We start from the raw sequence: 19080 nt of genomic DNA on the forward strand, positions 1-19080 counted from the left end.
TTTTTTTTTTTTTTTTGTGTGTGTAGCAATATATGCATTTAATAATGTCAGTAGAGGAGACAATATAATAAAAATAGCTCAGTGACAACTGATTTTGTAAACATTGTATCACTTGGAAATTAATCACAAGGAATTCACTTTAGCCCTATTTTCACTGTGGTCTTCTTTATGAAGATAAAAAATAACTTTTGATCAGACTTAAAAAGCATAATTAAATCACTCTGAGGAGTTATCTTCCCACTTGGAATAGCCTATATATCTTTCATCTTACAACTTAGTTGTCTCATACCTTGTCTTTGAAATATTTTAGAATTCATTATAAAGGTCTTATAAAAGAAAAGAGAAACAACAATATATTTTAGTAAAATAGAGAATTTTTGAATGTTAAGATCATAGCCCCTATATATGATTATTTCTAATCAGCTTCATTTTAATGAAATTTATCTGAAATCTTTCTATTCTTATTAATGTAGCAAGTGTCTCATCTACAAGCTGACCTCTTGCTACAGAAAATATATCTGCTTGCTCCACCATTAACTTAATACTAAGCTTTTGTCAAAATAAGAATTATTAACACTGATGGCCAGTGGTTTGAAAGTTAAGAAGAAATGGTGTTATACAGTGTGTGAGATCAAGTCCTAAAAGTCCTTAAAATGCATAATTTTCAGTGACCGTCTACTGATATTAGATTATAGTTCCTCTCTGTCCTTGATCTATGAATAACATTTGAATTTTAAAGTTATCAATTTAAATTAATCAATTGATTGATATTCTCATGTTTCACCAGTTTTTATTACATACAAATTTTATAGTTCATTGTCATCTGTCAATAAAAATAAAAGTTTTTTTGACCTTTTTTTTTTTTTTTTTTTTTTGGTACTGGGGATTGAATTCGGGTCCTTGCACTCAGAACCACTGAGCTAAATCCCCGGCAGAAAAATAATATCTTAATTTTGATTAGTTTTCAATGAAGATGCTTACACATTTTTATAATTTATATGAGCAGACTAGAGAAGACTGTCACAACTCAAAACTCTCAAGTCGGATGTGAGAAAGGGAATAGGATGCAAAATGGAGTGGGTTTTGGCTGCAAGGAGGGTAAGTGTATGATCTTTTTAAATTGATGAGCAAACCTGTTTCTCTAGAGATTCATCCGTATGTGCCTCACATACAGAATCACTGCTCAAGTGAGCCTCTGGTACTGACAGTGTCCTTTTCTTTGGGTTAATCTGCATAACCCGGGTACTCTGAAACCAAAGAAAATCACTGAGAGCCAAAACACTGTCACAGTGTACAATCTCACAGAGACACATTGAAACAAATCTTTGCTAATCTCTTCCAAAAGTCCTAAAGGGAAATGACCTATGCTAATTCGATACTGGGGGCAAAAAGTAAAAAATTCTCAAAAGAGGAAAGTCAGTATCTCTCAAGTGATAAGATTATGGTACTAGGAAATGAAGCAAGGGCCTTCACATATACTGTATTTCCAATCCTTTTTAAATCTTTGAAACAGGGTCTCACTAAGTTGCAAAGTTACCCAGGCTGGGCTCAAATTTTTGCTGTTCCTGCCTCTGCCTCCCAGGGTACTGGAATTATAATTGTGCAGAGGCATGTCCAACTTCTGCAATGGAAGATGAACTTTTTGACAAAGAATGTCTGTATTTACCAAGGGTGATTGTATTTCCGGTGGAATTCTTTATCTGTTTGTTTGTTTGTTTTTTTGTATCAGGGATCGAACTCAGGTCCTTGCACTTGCAAGGCAGGTGGCAGAACCACTGAGCTAAAATCCTGGCAGGTGGAGTTCTTGCTGGTGGTGATTCCTTTTTATTTTCCAAATTTCCTGCAATATGGTCCTATTACTTTTATTGTAAAATTTTAAACGTCTGCTTCTTGCCCCTATATTTTAAGAATGTGCACTGCAGTACCCATAATGCACCAAAAGAGGGCACTAACATACCCTCCCCAGGATAACAAAGAAAAGCAGCCCGTGCCAATTCAGCCAGGAAGAGCAGTGAACCATGCAGATTCTGAATTTGGGCAAAGAGCTTGGTTTGATTGTATGTTCAGCCGTTCCCAAAGTCAACTAAATTTAATCTATTCTCCCAAGAATACATCTAAAAGTCAGAAAATAAAGGCTGTCCGAATCCTTATGGTGAAAAGGAATAAAGGTGAGGACATTTTAAGGGTTAGAAAGAAATTAGCTTTAAAGATAAAACAATTCAAGGATCTGTAAAATGTATTTAATTCTTTGTAAAAACATTACAAAAATTGTCAGTATACTACATACCCAAGAAAAACTAACATGCTTGAAATAACTAAAAGGAAAAAAAGAACATAACCACAAAAGGGAAAATTGTTCATCAATTTTCATTACTCAGGAAGGACTAAGGAAGGCATGTAGCCCAGTGTAGAGTGCTTGCCCAGGATGTGCAGGGCTCTGGGTTAAGTCCCCAGCACTGCCAAAAAACAAAAGTAAAATGAAATAAAGAGGGGGAAAGGCATTGTTTTTATAGGAACAATTTATGTAAAGAAAATTATGCAGCAGGGTGTGGTGGTTCATGCCTATAATGCAGCACTCTGGGAGGCTGAGGCAGAAGGATCATAAATTTAAATCTAGCCTGAGCCATGATTTGTCTTAGCAAGATCCTGTCCCAGTCAAAAGGGGGGGGGGCCCACTTGGATATAGCTCAATGTGAAGGTCCTGGGTATTCAATTCCCAGGACTGCATAAAAAAATAAAATCAATAAATGAAAGAAAAAGATTCAGACACTTTCACATAGATTATTTTTCTTTCCCTCCCTCCCTCTCTCTCTTTTGGTTTTTTGAGACAGGGTCTCACTATGTAGTTGAAATTGACCTGGAACTCACTACGTAGCCCAGGCTGGTCTCAAACTCACAGTGATCCTCCTGCCTCAGCCTCCCAAGTGCTGGGATTGCAGGTATGCACCACCACACCTGGTTCTCTCTTTTCTTTCTCTTTTTTTGGGTGGGGGTACCAGAGATCAAATGCAGGACTTTGTGCTTGCAAGGCAGGCAGTGGCACCACTGAGCTAACCCCTGGACCTATTTTTCTTTTCTTAAAGTCTCTTTTTTTTGGTTTTTTGAGACAGGGTCTCACATGTAGTTGACAATGACCTGGAACTCACTATGTAGCCCATGCTGGTCTCAGACTCACAGCAATCCTCCTGCCTCAGCCTCCCAAGTGCTGGGATTACAAGCATTCGCCACCACACCCGGCTTAAAGCTGTATTTTTATTAATAGTCACAATAAGGTAATTTTTTTTTGTACCAGGGATTGAACTCAGGTCCTTGAGCTTGCAAGGCAGGCCACTGAACCGCTGAACTAAATCCCCGGCCCCTAATAAGGTAATTTTTTTGAGTTGCAAAGATATCAGATGCTCGGCATTGTGGCACATGTTTATAATCCCAGCACTTGGGAGGCTCAGGCAGCAGGATTAAGGCCAGTTTGAGGCCAGGCTTGGATACATAGTAAATTCAAGACCAGCCTGAACTACATAGTGAGACCTTGTCTCAAAAACAAAACAAAACAATACAAAAACCCTAAAAAGACACCAGATGATTATGTAAATTCAGGTCCAAATTTTGTGGCTGATGAAATGGGTTAATGCTCTGCTATAGATTTATCTTTAACTAAAAAATTTCCCCTCAAAATGGCACAGAAGATCATTGATAGAATACAAAGCTGTTATTGTCAAACACAGACACACATGCTTTTGGCCACAGAAGAGTGGCAGCAGGCCAAAGAAATCTGTAGGCATCCCTTTCAAACTAACATGCCTCTAAGATGCTCAGAAAAAGTTTTCCGTTCATTAAAATAATCTAACATCACATTTGCCCTTTATTTCAGATTTATAATGCACAGAAAACAAAATGGCATTGACTTCTCCTCCTCAGCAGAAGAGCAGGTGGACCTGAAAGTGAGAACTTTTGAACTTAGTTATCTAAAGAATATAATTAAGTGCAATATTAATTTATGACAGAATGAATAGACAGATACAACACTGTTGATAGTTTCTATCTTTTGTGTCCTTAAGCTTGGGTAAGCTTTTTGTACATGTTAAATAACAACTAAATTCACCCATTAAGAAATAGCTGGGCATGGTGGCACACGCCTGTAATCCCATAACTTGGGAGGCTGAGGCAGGAGGATAGCTGTGAGTTTGAGGCCAGTTTGAGCTACATAGTGAGCTCAAGACCAGTTTGAACGACACAGACCCTGTCTCAAAAACCACAAAGAAAAGACAAGACAAAAACAAACCAATACAGACTTAAGCATCTAGAAACCACTGGATTCAATTTAATCTTAAAACAAAAATTGCCGGGCCTGGGATTTAGGGTCAATGGTACCACCGCCTGCCTCGCAAGTGCAAGGACCAGAGTTCGATCCAAGGTACCAAAAACAAAACAAAACAAAACTAAACTAAACTAAACAGTAAATACTAACAATTGTGAAAGCCCAATCAAATTTTAAAAGCACTTGAAGCCAAAAGTTGTGGTATGAGCCTATACCTCAGGTACTTAGGCTGAGGCAAAAGGATTCCAGTTCTAGCCTGGGCAATTTAGTGACTTAGCAGGACCTTATCTCAAGGGCTGGGGCTATAGCTCAGTGCAAAGCCACTGGATCAATCTCTAGTACTGCAAACAAACAAATAAACTGGGCTGGGTTTGTAGCTCAGTGGTAGAGTGCCCCAGGTTCAACTCCCAGTGATGCAACACAACTAACAAAAAACAGAATCAAATCATCACAACACAAAAAACCCCAGCATGTGACACACAACTGATTATTTTTTCTAAAAAAGTTGATGGTCTCTAAAAAAAAATTTTTTTTGGCTGAGTCTGGATTTTATTGAGAAGCAACTTAGTGATGAGACTCCGGCAGTCAGTCATCGGTTTTGATTGCTCCGGGGTGCTAGGGGTACAGTGTGATCTCCACTGCCAAATGGCTCCACTCGGCCAAGAGCAATTTTCTGGAGAATCTAGCAGCAGTGAGCTCTCAGCAACCACCATTGCTAGCAGTTGAGGAATGGTTGCATTGGCTCATAGATGAGGACTAGAGTGAGGCACCCACTGTTCATGCTAAGGATGTCAGCTGTGTTATCAATCCACATGACCCCTTCCTGCGTCAGGGAATTGATGCAGCTGGATCTCCACTCAGCACACTTATTTTCATTGTAGGAAATTCTTTTACCTTTCAAGCTGGGATAATAATGGCCGTAGTGTGTGTGGCATTGCAGACATGTAGGACAGCTTCTAAGATCCTTATCAGTATATCAAGACAAAACTTAGAAAATTAAGTGCTAGGTAATGTAAATCTTGAATTTTGAGATCTTATTCTTTCCCCTAGCAGCTCTACCATGTGTCTGTCCCATGGAAATGAAATTGGATGGGTAACTGGGACAGGTCCTCCTCCCATCCCATCTGATTCCCCTCCAAGCATACAGCTAAGCAGAAAAGTTTAGGGTTAACATCCACCGAATTATCACCTGTATTTTACTACTAATAACACATCTTTATTTACTTTGTAGTGTTTGCGATTGAATCCAGGGCCTCCCATATGCTAGGCACCCATACCACCTTTATTTTTTTATTGTGGTAAATATACCTATTATAAAATTTAATATCTTGGGGATTTTAAAAATACAGTTTAGTGGCATTAAGTATGTTCACAATGCTGTGTAACCATCACCATTAACTTTTTTTTCCCTGTACTGGGATCAAACTCAGGAATCACCACCAACTATTAATGCTTTACTATTCTTAATTATACATGTCCCTCTCTATCCATTCATATATTTTGTTTTTCCAGTAATGGAGACTGAAGCCATGGCCTTGGCACTGAGCTACATCCCCAGCCCTTTGTTACTTTTTTGAGACAGGTCTAAGTGGATAAATTTGCCCAGGCTTTGTTTGAACTTGTGATCTTCCTGCCTCACCTCTCAGGGCACTGGGACCATTCATTCATCTGTTGTTAAAATGCACCTCAAAGTAAGTTACAAAGGCAAGTGTGGTGGTGCTCTCTTGTAATCCCAGCATTTGAGAGGCTGAGGCAGAGGCCCATCAGGAGGAGGCCAGCCTGGACTATACAGTGAAATGAAGGCTAGCCTGAGCCTCAATAGAGAGATCATCTCAAAAAGCCAAAACAAAACAAAAAATAAAGCAACCAAATAAGTTACATATAGCAAAAATCTACTGTTTGCCTATTCTGAGAGTCAATACTTATTTAATGTTTTTCTTTAGGTGAATTTTACATCAATGAAATACATAATACATTCACTGAGTTTAGTTTAACATACCCCAAGTGGTTACCTAGTGCTTTTCCTACTTGCTGGACATCCCCATAAGGTTTAATGCCCTTGTGACAATATTGGGGGTGGCAGGAATTTTAAGAGTGGGACTAATGGGAAGTTTTTAGTCATGAGGTGTTCCCTTGAAGGGGAGGTGGGACCCTTGTTTCTTCCTCTTTTTCTCTCATGTCCTGGCTGTGAGGTGAACAGCTTTGCTCCACCACACGCTCCCTGCCACGATCTGCCACCTCTGGCCTAAGAGCAGTAAGGTCATCCCATTATGGACTGAAACCTCCAAAGTGTATCCAAAATATACCCATACTCTTTTTCTTCCCTAGTACTGGAGATTCAACACAGTGAGGACTAAACTACATCTCTAGTACCTCCCATTTTTTTGGTATCAGGTATTGAACTCTGGGCCTTGAGCTTGCAAGGCAGGTGGTGGAACCACTGAGGTGAATCCCTGGCCCTCCAGCCCTTTTTATTTAAAGACTGAGCCTTAAATTCCACAGGATGAGCTTGAACTTGTGATCCTCCTGCCTCAGCCTCCCCTAAGTTGCTGGGATTGTGTGTACCACCATAACCAAGTTTTTTTCCCTGATTCTTGAAATACAGCATAGTGCTGATTAAATATCCTAAACACTAAATATATTTTAGACTCCGGTCTCTCTTCTATTCCTCAGGAGAGTATTGATATTTTTGTTTTAGTATGCAATTAAATTTGGCTGTACTCTAACTATAAAACCCTTGTCTCTCAGGCAGTAAGCTAAAATCTTACTTCAGGCTCTAACTGGTTGGTATGCTTGTAATCTGTGCACATGACTGGTTCCCAGATTACACAAAGGCTTGTAACATAATTTATTTTATACATAGAAAAAAAATTTTTTTTTGTACTGGGGATCGAACTTGGGACCTTGTGTTTGCAAGGCAGGCAGTGGCATCTGTGAGCTAAATCCCCAGCCCTCATTGTGATCTTATTTTTAAAAGTTACTTCAGATTCACTCTAAGTATACAAATTCACTTTTAATAACAAAACAGGAATTATTCTATACACTTTGTTTTGTAACTCACCTGTTTTCTCACTTTAAGCATACCTAACAAAAACTCTTTTAGGTAGTTCAATAATGATTAAAAATGAAAATAATACAAATTGCGGAGGCTGTAGCTAAGTGATACAGCATTGGGCTAGCAAGGCCCTGAGGTCCATCCCCAGCACTGCACAACAAAAACAAAAGCAAAAATCAACTGGGAATAATAACAATAACAACATAGTATCTATATGCCTTCCTATTTCCTTGCATTCTTGCCTATGCTAAATTGGATACTAAAATTCAAAAACCTATCTTTATAAAAAACAAAACCAGGGCCGGGGATTTAGCTCAGTGGTTCGGGCTCCTGCCTTGCAAGCACACCCTGAGTTTGATCCCAGTACCAAAACAGACAAATAAAAAACAAAACCAAACAAAAAAAACAAAACCCAAAAACAACTCTTATCTTTATCACTTTAAGTGTATGTGTATGTGTGAGGATCTAGTCCCTCCCTTCCCCTATCCCAACTATTACAGAATATCACAGCAGAATTACTGAGCAACAACCTATAATATCAAGTCTTCATTACGGGCCAGGGATTTAGCTCAGTGGTACCACACCTGCCCTGCAAGCACAAGTTCCTGAGTTCTATCCCTAGTACCAACAACAACAAAAAAGTCTTTATCATGAACTGGTACATAATATGAAATTCCAAAAGAAACATACCATTAATATTTTTCATTATTTCTATTATTAATACGACACATTTCTGCCTAGGAACTTTAGACAAAACATAATTACAGAACTATTTTTATTTTAAAGAAGAAATACTATTATTCATGTATACTTATTTAAAATTAGGAAGCCAGGGCTGGGATATAGTTCAGTGGAGCTGTACCTGCCTCACAAACGAAAGGTCCTGAGTTTGATCCCTGGTACCATCCCCCCCCAAAATAAAATAAAATAAAATTAGGAAGCAAGCATGATGCTTCATGCCTATAATCCCAGGTACTTGGGAAGCTGAGGCCTATAAATTCAGGGTCAGCCAGGGCAATTTAGTGTGTTCCTGTCTTAAAATAAATAAAATGGTCTGGGGATGTACCCCAGTGGTAGAGTACTTGCCCAGCATATACAAGTTTAATACCCAGCATCACAACAAATAAAAACAAAACCCACTAGAGGTTTGACGCATTTAAATGAAATGATTTACATTTTAAAACATTGCTTCATGAAATATTGTAATTCTAAAAGATTTTCAATTATTAAACATTCCAGCCTCTGATTGTATCAGTCTTTTTTAATTAATCTAAAAATATCAACCAATCATAAACTTGGTCATTGACAAATGTCCTGATTCCATTGCCCCTTTCATCTTTTATGCTACATTAACTTAGTTGGGCACTACCAATAATTAGTAATTACCTACTTCTTTACTTCCAACAACACTGTAAAGCATGGCAAAACAATTATCAACTCTATTAACAAAGGAAGATGCTGACCCAGTTAGGGTAGTTGTCTAAAGTTACACGAGAGCAGAAAAGTGCTAGAATCAGGAATAAGGGAGGTTTTGTAGCTTCTTATATGCTGCTTCTTCTTTTTTTTTGTTGTTTTTTGTTTCTTATTTTTTTTGAGACAGGGTCTTGCTATGTAGTTGAGACTGACCTGGAACTCATTATGTAGCCCAGGCTGGTCTCCAACTCACAGTAATCCTCCTGCCTCAGCCTCCCAAGTGCTGGGTGCTGGAGAGACAGGGTCTTGCTATGTAGTTGAGACTGACCTGGAACTCATTATGTAGCCCAGGCTGGTCTCCAACTCACAGTAATCCTCCTGCCTCAGCCTCCCAAGTGCTGGGATTACAGGTGTGCGCCACCACACCCAGCTTCTTTATTCAAAAGTACCTGAAAGAATTACAACTCATAAAGAAATCTAGAGGGTACCAGAGCCAGAGAATATTAGAATAATTGAAGACCACCTATTTCAACATTCTGATTTTACAGATAAAGAAACTGAGGCCCAGAAAGTTACTGAAAGTCATACTTCTCAACACAGTAAAGGTCAGGTGTGGCACCACACGCCTATAATCTCAGCACTGTGGGAGGCTGAGGTAGGAGGACTGCAATTTTGAGCGCAGCCTGGGCAACTTAATGACTTAGTGAGACTCTGTCTCAAAATAGAATATAAAAGAGCTGAAGATGTATCTTAGTATGAAGGGTCTGAGTTCAGTCCCTAGTACTGCAAAACAAAAAAACACAAGTAGTAAAGAAAGAATTAAAATCTAGTACTTTTTAATCCAAACTCAACAATTTTAGACACAGCATTCCTCAATTCAAATCCAGTTATCTTTAATTATGAGATAACTTTATCCTTAATTATTTAAATTTTTGGGTTCATCAAAGACCTTGATGTACTGGTAATCCAAGAAATAATTAGCCAGTGCCTATGATGTGCCAGGCCCTGCTAAATCTGACGGAATATTTACTAGGAACTACACATTTTCACATTTAATCCTCACAATATCATTATAACATTAAGTACAATAGTATTTGAAAAAAGGATCTATTAGCGAAATGTGAAAATGACATACATAGCACCTAACACTAAATAAGGTTTTTTTTATTACTGGGGATTGGATTGAATGTGGGGCCTTAGGCCTGCAAGGCAGGTGACAGAACCACTGAGATAAATCCCCAGCCCAACAGTGAGTAAGTTTAGAACTTAGATATGTTATACTGGAGGTTGGAGGAGAGCTTTAAATATCCCTCTTTTTCCCCTTGTACTTTCTAAGACCTCAGAGTTGAGAGCATTTGAAGTAATCTATCTGAAAGCCAAATGCTAGGGAAGTGATCATTTCAAATAAAGAGACAAGAGAAGATCTTCTATTCCTGAGTGCCCAATCTGTGGCCCACCTGTTTTCCTTCCCTTTAAAAATTGTCATAGGGAGCTGGGGATTTGGCTCAGTGGTTCCACTGCCTGCCTCACAAGTGCGAGGGCCCGGGTTTGATCCCCATTCCCCCCCAAAAAAAGTTACAGTAAAACATATCTGAAAATAAAGGAATACATTAAGCATATATCTATTAAGTAACTCATATACTTTATGTGCAGCCCAAGATAATTCTTCACCCAGTATCACTGAGGCAAGCCATGATTGTGGCCTAAAGAATATTAAATAAGGTTCAAAGTAGAAGAATGAATGAGTTTCTCTCGGGTATTACTCCAAAATAGTACTATAAAACCAGTCACCTACTTTCAGAGCATAGGATCCCTGAGGTATATGATCAAATTAATTAAAAGTTTCATTTACTGTCTTTCCCAACAGGAATACCTTTGTCTTTGATTGCTAAGTAAATTTCATTCAGTCCTATAAAAAAATCCAAGCGCTTAGCAGTGTAACATATTACGGATACTTAAAAATATGAAATAAGTTTTATAAATAAGAACATATTGGTATTCTTTTTTTTTTTTGGTACTGGGCTCAAACTCGGGCCCTTGTGCTTGCTAGGCAGGTGGCAGCACCAATGAGTTAAATCCAGGACAGATACCAGTATTCTTAAAAGTAGCAATCACCCTCAGGCCAACCTGTAAGGAAAGGACCTTAAAATAACTGAAACATTAGAATTTTTTTTGAGACAAGATCTCACTATGTAGTCCAGACTGGCCATGAACTCACTATGGAGCCTAGGCTAGTCTCGAATTCAGTGATCTTCCTGCCTCAGCTTCCCAAGTGCTGGGAGCACAGGCATACACCACCATGCCTGTGCTAAAAATAATTTTTTAATTTACAAAGTGGTCTACTGCTTTAGGAAATACTGGTATAGGGAAAGTAAATCAACTAACTAATTGCTGAAAAAAAGAATTTGCCTTAACTCACAATACAATTTATAGTCTAGTTCTAGTTCATAAACAAGCGAGAGACTAAGAAAAATGCCATTCTGGTAAGTAATCACAGCAGAATCAAACACATGCAGTATTTCTAATGTAAATGGTTACCTGAGAAGTCTGTCAGAAGTCTTGCTAGGACATGCTTGTTTACCAGTTCAGTCTTGCTAAGGCTGGAAATAACATCTACCCTAGTTTCTTTGAAAAGAGTGGGCTTTTTGGAAATTCCAAGATCAGATCCAATCGTGACATCTGTATATTCTAGAACATCATACGGTCTCTGTGGCCAGGATTCTGGAGCAAATGTTTGCTTAAATCTTTCTTTAGAAGGAAATTCTTCTTCCTGAGCAGAAGCTGACTTCTGAGCCTGTCTTTCCCCTAGTTCTTTAAGGGCTCTGATTGTGAGCTGCTCTTGTTCTAGGTCAAGAGATGCCACTGGAACCTGGTTAGGGAAAACACCTAGAATCTCATTTCCATTTGTTTCTTTGCTTTGTTCAATGTATTTTCTTTTAAAGTTTTCAATTTGAAAACTGCCTGACTCATTTTCATGCAAGACTTCTAAAGAAAGAGTTTTTTTAAAGTCTGTCGTCTTTTCTGATATTGCTTCAGAGATATTTCTTTCCTCTTTATCTACTATTCCTTGCTCTCTGGTTTCTGTAAAGACTGCTATCAAATCCTCTGGGGAGGAATCATCTACATCTTTAACATGTTTTCCATGTAATGACTCCAAATTGGCAGAAGCCATCACATTTAGTGAGAATTTTGTCTCATTAAATGCATTTGGAGGTACTGCTGAAGGAAGTTTCGGGTTGTCAGTTGTAATAAGGTTTCCAGGAGCAACCTCACTCACAGTATCTGACTGCTTCCTGTCTTTCGATATGACGTTTGTATATGGTACCTGTGAAGACATTTCCTCATAAACTGGACTTCTTCCAAGAATATCAGGCAGAACTTGATGCAGCTCAGAGTCACTGATTGGCTCTTTAGAATTTTTAGAGGTTTTATTTTCTGTCATCTTACAACTGGGAATCTCCTTGATCTCCCTTTCATCTGTTTTCACAACAGCATCTGGAGTGGAAACAGGTTTTTTGTTATTTTCAAATGATCTGTCTGCTGTGATGTCTTCTATAACTGTGTCATCAGACTCACCAGAACTATCAGCCTCAGTGGTTTCTCCTAGCACTGAGCTCTGCCAACTTATTTCATCCTTCAGGTGGTCATCAGATAAAACCACTTTCGCTGTAACCACTTTGTGTGGAGATCCAAGTACTGCTGAAAGCATGTCATCTTGTCTTTGTGCATTGCCTTGCACACCTCTCACACTGACTCCTTCTACGGGACTCAGACAGTCTCTTACTGGTTTTCCAATTTCAGTGTTTTCTTGTGGGAGAGAATCTTTTGTCCAGTCACCTGCGGGTTTGGTTATGGCAGTGCTCCCATTAATAGAGCATACAGGAATTTTCTGATGATTGTTCATTTTAAGGTTTACCACTGGAATTTCTGAAGGACAGTCATTTCTATTAAGTCCTGTATTTTCTGTGGTATAATCAGATTTGTCAGTCTGCTGTTTCACTTGGGGAACCAAATTCCATGTCAGTATTTCATTAGTAAAATTATGCATATCACTCACACATCTAGAGACCTCTTCCAGTGCTGCAGTTGTGTGTGAAAATTGTCTAGTGAGCAATGCAGAGGTTGGGTAATGTCCTGCCTCTTTACTTCTCAGTGGAAACAATTTGTCATTAGTCTCCAACATGTCTGTAGGTGATTCTCTATCACTGTGCACTGCCCAGCTAGCCAAATCACTTGTGCTCTTCTTATACGAATCTTTAAATTCTCTGTCAAATGCAGCTTTGTCAATAATTACTTCGAATGGTGATTCAGGGGAGACTTTCTCTATAATACCACCACTTGAAACTCCAGATGGGGACACGGAATATGTACAAATGCCTTCTGCCTTAGAATGCTCAGCGGGCGTTTCCTGGGCTGTTAGCAAAGTGAACCTGTCATCTTTATCTTCAGCAGTTTTATCCCTACTTGGAACCTCATTTGGGTTCTTGGACTCTTGGTCTTTATTTACTTGGTCTTCTACTTGACTACCTTCCTTTGAGAGAAAAGCAGGATGTTCTGGGAAACTGGTTGGAATGGAGGGGCAGTTATAAGGAACTCCTGGTGCAAGAGAAACTGGAGACTCTGCTCTGTCCTTACTGGTCCCCTGAGGCTTTTCCATCTTGTTCGTATCTAGAAGAGCCAAGTGGGCTTTTCCTTCTTTGGCTATAACAGGCTGGCTGCCTAACACTTCACTTTTTTTCCCATGGAGTGTTGTATGGTCAGGGTTATGTATTTCAGAAGATGAAAGAAAGGAGGAAGTCAAAATTTCTGAAGGTGGCTCATCAGAGCAAAGAGAGCTCAATTCCTCTATGGTCAGAATGTGAAAGAAAAAAAAATTGTTTACCAGGTACAATTATGCATTAGTCAGTCAGGCCAAGCTGCATGCGTTTTTATTTTTAAATTACACACAATATATACACACGTATGTATATATGCACACACACATATATATACATATATACACACAAATATGTAACAAAACAATGACCAACAACTATACCAAAAGACATGCATAAAAACTACTAACAGTGAAACAGAAAAGCCATATCATGCTACAAATTACAAAAATTTTTCATAACGAATTATTTTTTAATCAGTCTACTTCTTTTTCAACTGCAAAAGTAAAGCATAAAGAAGAGAAATGATATTGGGAAATATCAGGAAGTGTTTTTCTTTTTTGGGGGGTAGAGCTATTCAACAGGAAAAACAATTCAAGGGCCAGGTATTTAGCTCAGTGGCATCATGCCTGCCTTGTAATCACAAAGTCCTGAGTTCGATCCTTCATGGTGGTGGGGGACAATTCATACAAAACAATTTGGTGGTATTAATGAAGCACTGATAAACTTTCATCTTCAGGCTAGAAAATAACCCAGAACACAGCCTCTATAAATCCACTGTTATGGTCTCACAATCTGAAAACAGAAAAAGTGGACTGCATTCCTTTTGATCTTCAGGAGATAGAGCAGACCTTTCCTAAACCTGAAAATGAGACCAGAATTTTTCTATTCTATCCACAAGAGAGATCCATCAATCGTTTAAATGGCTCAATGTTCTAACTAAAAGGCACCAAAAAGGTTGCTGTACTTTCTACCTCTCTTATACCACACTTGCCATTTTAATAAAAATTGATTGGTCAAATTAGTTTCTTTGGTTAAGACAGTTAACTTCAGAAGTCCTTTTAAAGCAGATGTAATGCATTAAGTCTTAGTTATTAATACCCTGTAATCATTAATTTACCACATTATTTTCCATCTTTCCATACTACCAAGCTTTATTAGAGAAAAAGATCAAAACCACCATCTGCAGGGATTGTATCTCTGGAACTGGAACAAAGTGGGTCTTAAATAGTTCTAAATAAATGAACCAAAGATTCAGCTTTGTCAGGTGAGTTAGACCTAGGAGGTTTCAGGATAGCAATGCCTTTCATCATGAATAAGTAGGGAGGTGTGAATGAGAAATTCTTTTGGGATTAACTTTATATTCTTTTTTGTGTGAGAACCTAGTATTAAATACAGTGGACCTTCAAGTTATGACCAGCCTGACATACAAACTTTGGTTACAACCAGAATTTTAGTTTTAACTTACAACCAAAGTCTCCAGTTCCAGCTGCTTGTGCTTCCAGATTGTCTCAGATACAGATTTAACCCTTAAAGAGTTCTGGAAGGAACATTACAATATCCTTTTCTGTGTGCAGGTATCTGAGAAATCCTGTGCCATTGTCTAAGGCAATGAGATTTGCCTGTGCACAGGAGAAAGACTTTGAAGGCCTGAGCCTTCAACTGACCAACTTGAGTTACAACCTGCCCTTGGGAACAAATTGAGTTCCTAAGTCAAGGGTCCACTGTAAAAGCAAACTTATGCTATTCAAACTTATTTTATTAAAGATGAAAATAAGAATTAAGATCTTACTAAAATGAATAAAATTCCACTACTAAATAAATGTTTTCAGTGCCACATGAGGTTCCCTTATTGACTGACTAATTGGTACCTGGGATCTAACTCAGGACCTTGAGCTTGCAAGGCAGGCAGCAGAACCACTAAGCTAAATCCCTGGCTCAAGGTTCCCTTATTGTGAAACATCATCAAAATTAGATGTAATAAAGTCCTGAACTTTAGAACAGTAAAACTGTTATTTGAGTATTAGGAAAAGTCTTTATAGTAGCTCAGCAGCTCATTGCCTGCCTGGCAAGCACAAGGTCCTGAGTTTGATTCCTGTACCCACCCTAAAAGTCTTTGTAAATGAAAAAAAAAATTTTAAAGTTTGATTTTATTTCTGGAACAGAAAATATATGAAATATATGCTTTAATTCCTATTTAGTTCTAACATAGTAAACTTTGTATCTGTCATTAAATTTTTTTGTTTTGTTTTTTGTGACAGGGTCTCACTATGTAGTTGAGACAGACCTGGAACTCACTATGTAGCCCAGGCTGGTCTAGAACTCACAGCAATCCTTCTGCCTCAGCCTCCCAGAGTGTTGGGATTACAGACGTGTGTTACCACGCCCAGCTGTCATTAAATATTTGAGATATACAGCATGAGTACAATATAAAACCAGGCACTTGGATTAAAAGGTTAAAGAACCCAAGGTTTTCAGTATTATAGGCTATGTTATATCAGAACTATACTGAAATCTGGGTTATCATTATTATAACCAAAAACATTCAATGGACTAAATCTGGATGAGAATAAAACTGTCTGGGAAGCCCTCCCTTCGAAAAGACAGAAATTTCAGATGATTCATACCTGTCTGTCATCTTACAGGTTAAGGCTGGCAAACTGATTCAGTTATAATTCAAAAAATATTTACAGAAGTTAAAGCAGTGAATACAACAGGGGGGAAAAACCCTTGCCTTTATCGAGCTTGCAGTACAGAGAGAAATAAGCAAAATTAATAAGCAAAATGATGACAATAATGGAGTGGCTCCATGTAATGAAAAGAAAGCTAACTAGCTGAGCAGGGTGGCACACACCTATAACCCTAGCTACTCAGGAAGCTAAGGAAGGAGGATCCTAAATTCAAAGCTAGCCTGGGCAGCTCAGTAAAACACAAACAAACAGGCTGTAAATGTGGCTCAGTGGTACAGCATGGGTGAGGCCTTGAGTCCATTCCCCAATACAAAAAAAGAAAAAGAAGAAAGCAAAGCAAATTCAATGCTAATTAAAGAATGTACACACTACTAAAAAAATTTAAAAACCTCAGCAAAAATGTTGTTTACTTTGTTAGTACACAAACTTGTTTGTTTAACAAGCCTTGCTTCTCTCCAATCTTCCTTGAACTCCTAGCACTCCCAAACTTCTGAATAAGGTGTAGAACAATCTCAAGTAAAATTATGCCTGATCTCTAACAAGACCTCTACTGAATGCCATGACTTCCCTTTGTTAAAGATTCTTTAAGATAATGTAGCTAGTACAAATACAGAAATAATTTTAATCTTGCTGCCTAGCAAAGATTTCCTAACTTATTATCTGGGGTGGATACTGTTTTCTGAGGGCAATCTTGACAGGTAAACAGAGCTGGATGCAGCCGGGCATGGTAGTGCATGCCTGTAACCCCAGCACTCGGGAAGCTGAGGCAGGAGGATTGCTGTGAGTTAGAGACCAGCCTGGGCTACACAGTGAGTTCCAGGGCAGCCTGAACTAGATAATGAGACCCTGTCTCAAAATAAAATAAAACAAAACAAAACCAGCTGGATGCCGCATTTATTTTGAGTTTGCTGTAAGATGTAGAGGATGGCGCTCATTAATGTCAAAAAGACTTTCCAACATACAGGGAAAGGTAACATCTTCATCTGTGTTTTCATTTTAATGATCTTGCTTAGAATTTCAGCAAAATGAAAATAAATTCCTTTAGCTACATGAAATGCTAACAAACTTGGACAGAGCTGACTTGTACCAAGACAATGGAAAAACTGAAGTAAAGTTTATAAAGGCATGAAAACATTTAAATAAAGCAAAGAGTGGAATCTAACAAGTCTTTTAGAAAGCTCTTATAATTGAACTTTTCAATTAGTTGATACAGGCTTAATGTTCACTGGTGTTGTCTAAGTCAGTACATGGCAAAACAGCAGAGAACTCCAGGGTATCTGAAGGTGTTACTCTTAAAATACTACACACCACAAATTGCCAAGTAGAGTAATTTTGGATTACTTTATATCTCAGAATATATATACTAGCTTTCCTTTTCCAAAATATGTTATGTACATGTACCAACTCTTCATGATGGATGCAATCATTATGTACTGCAAACATGCTAATATTTTTTAAAATTCACTGTTTCACATACACTCAAAACAAATCCCCTAACAAAATCTCATTATGAACATTTTCTAAATTAGTTATTTAAGACAGTGAGATTTAATGCCTCTCTCTCTCTCTCTCTCTCTCTCTCTCTATTTATGTACATGTACCAACTCTTCATGATGGATGCAATCATTATGTACTGCAAACATGCTAATATTTTTTAAAATTCACTGTTTCACATACACTCAAAACAAATCCCCTAACAAAATCTCATTATGAACATTTTCTAAATTAGTTATTTAAGACAGTGAGATTTAATGCCTCTCTCTCTCTCTCTCTCTCTCTCTCTCTATATACTTTCTCAGTGAGCTGCGCTTTCAGCTCCTTTATTTTGTGACAGTGTCTCCCTAAGTAAACTGCCCAGGCAGGCTTGAATTTATGATCCTCCTGCCTCAGCCTCTCAGAGTGAGATTACAAGGGTGTGCCACTATGCCCGGCCCTTACTCATTTTTAAAAGTTTTAAACACATAAATATATGGTGTTTATTAACAAAATAAGATTACACATCCAACAGGTTAATTTTCAGTCATATTTTAAATTTCTATACTGTTCCCAAGTAAAAAATCTTATTAAAAGATGCAAGGTTCTTTCATTACACTTAATAATTGTGTAGCACTGGGCAAACTGCTCAATCTCATCTTAAAAAATGGAGCTATCAGGCTAGGTAGCTCAGTGGTTCTGCCATCTGCCTTCCAAACACAAGGACTGGAGTTTGATCCCTGGTGCCAAAAAAAAAAAAAAAAAAAAAAAAAAAAAGGAGACATTAAAGCATCTAACTTTTGAGTTGTGAGGATTAAATGAGTTAACACATGGCTAGAACATAGGAAACCCCCAATAAATGTCCCTAAACACCATATTCTCAAAAAAAAAAAATCTCTTTGGATTATACTTTTTTCTTGGGGGGGGTGCATAACCATAACCACCCTCATCTGGTACATTATATAGAAAATCATGCAGAGTTTAAAATACTTTTTTTCTTACCATTCACAAATAAAGGAAAGCAATTTAAAGAGTTTTGTTTTTTGGTTTTTTTTGAGACAGGGTCTCTCACTATGTAGTTGAGACTGACCTGGAACTCACTATGTACCCCAGGCTGGTCTCGAATTCACAGCAATCCTCCTGCCTCAGCCTCCCAAGTGCTGGGATTACAGGCGTGTGCCATCATGCCCAGCAAGAGTTTTTTATCAAATAAAAAATTCTGGGTAATAAAACCGAATCAGTATAAGCCAAATGTCTATGGTATCCCAAGTTGTTAGGTATTATGTAGATAAACATATTTAATATTACTCAATATATAAGGAATTCTAAGCAAATATTGAAAAAAAAATTTCTCAAGACAAAATGTTTCAGCAAATGATCTTCATAACCAGCAAGGTCAAAGTATATTTTAGTTCAGTGTACAACTAGCTATACAACTTAATAAACTGAGGGCCAGAGATTTAGTTCATCACCTGCCTC

General features: G+C 38.0%; 1 protein-coding gene across 1 annotated transcript in view; it reads right to left on the bottom strand.

The window, feature by feature from the left end:
- Positions 1 to 19080, bottom strand: part of Rtn3 (reticulon 3) — a 60428-nt gene that overhangs the window by 15855 nt on the left and 25493 nt on the right. Inside the window, exon 4 of the mRNA XM_010636188.2 lies at positions 11322 to 13628. Coding sequence (XP_010634490.1) covers positions 11322 to 13628 — 2307 coding nt within the window. The remainder of the gene's footprint in view (positions 1 to 11321; positions 13629 to 19080) is intronic.

This window comes from Fukomys damarensis, unplaced genomic scaffold (genome assembly GCF_012274545.1).
Source record: "Fukomys damarensis isolate Sample0158 unplaced genomic scaffold, DMR_v1.0_HiC HiC_scaffold_27, whole genome shotgun sequence".
NCBI classification, from domain to species: domain Eukaryota; kingdom Metazoa; phylum Chordata; class Mammalia; order Rodentia; family Bathyergidae; genus Fukomys; species Fukomys damarensis.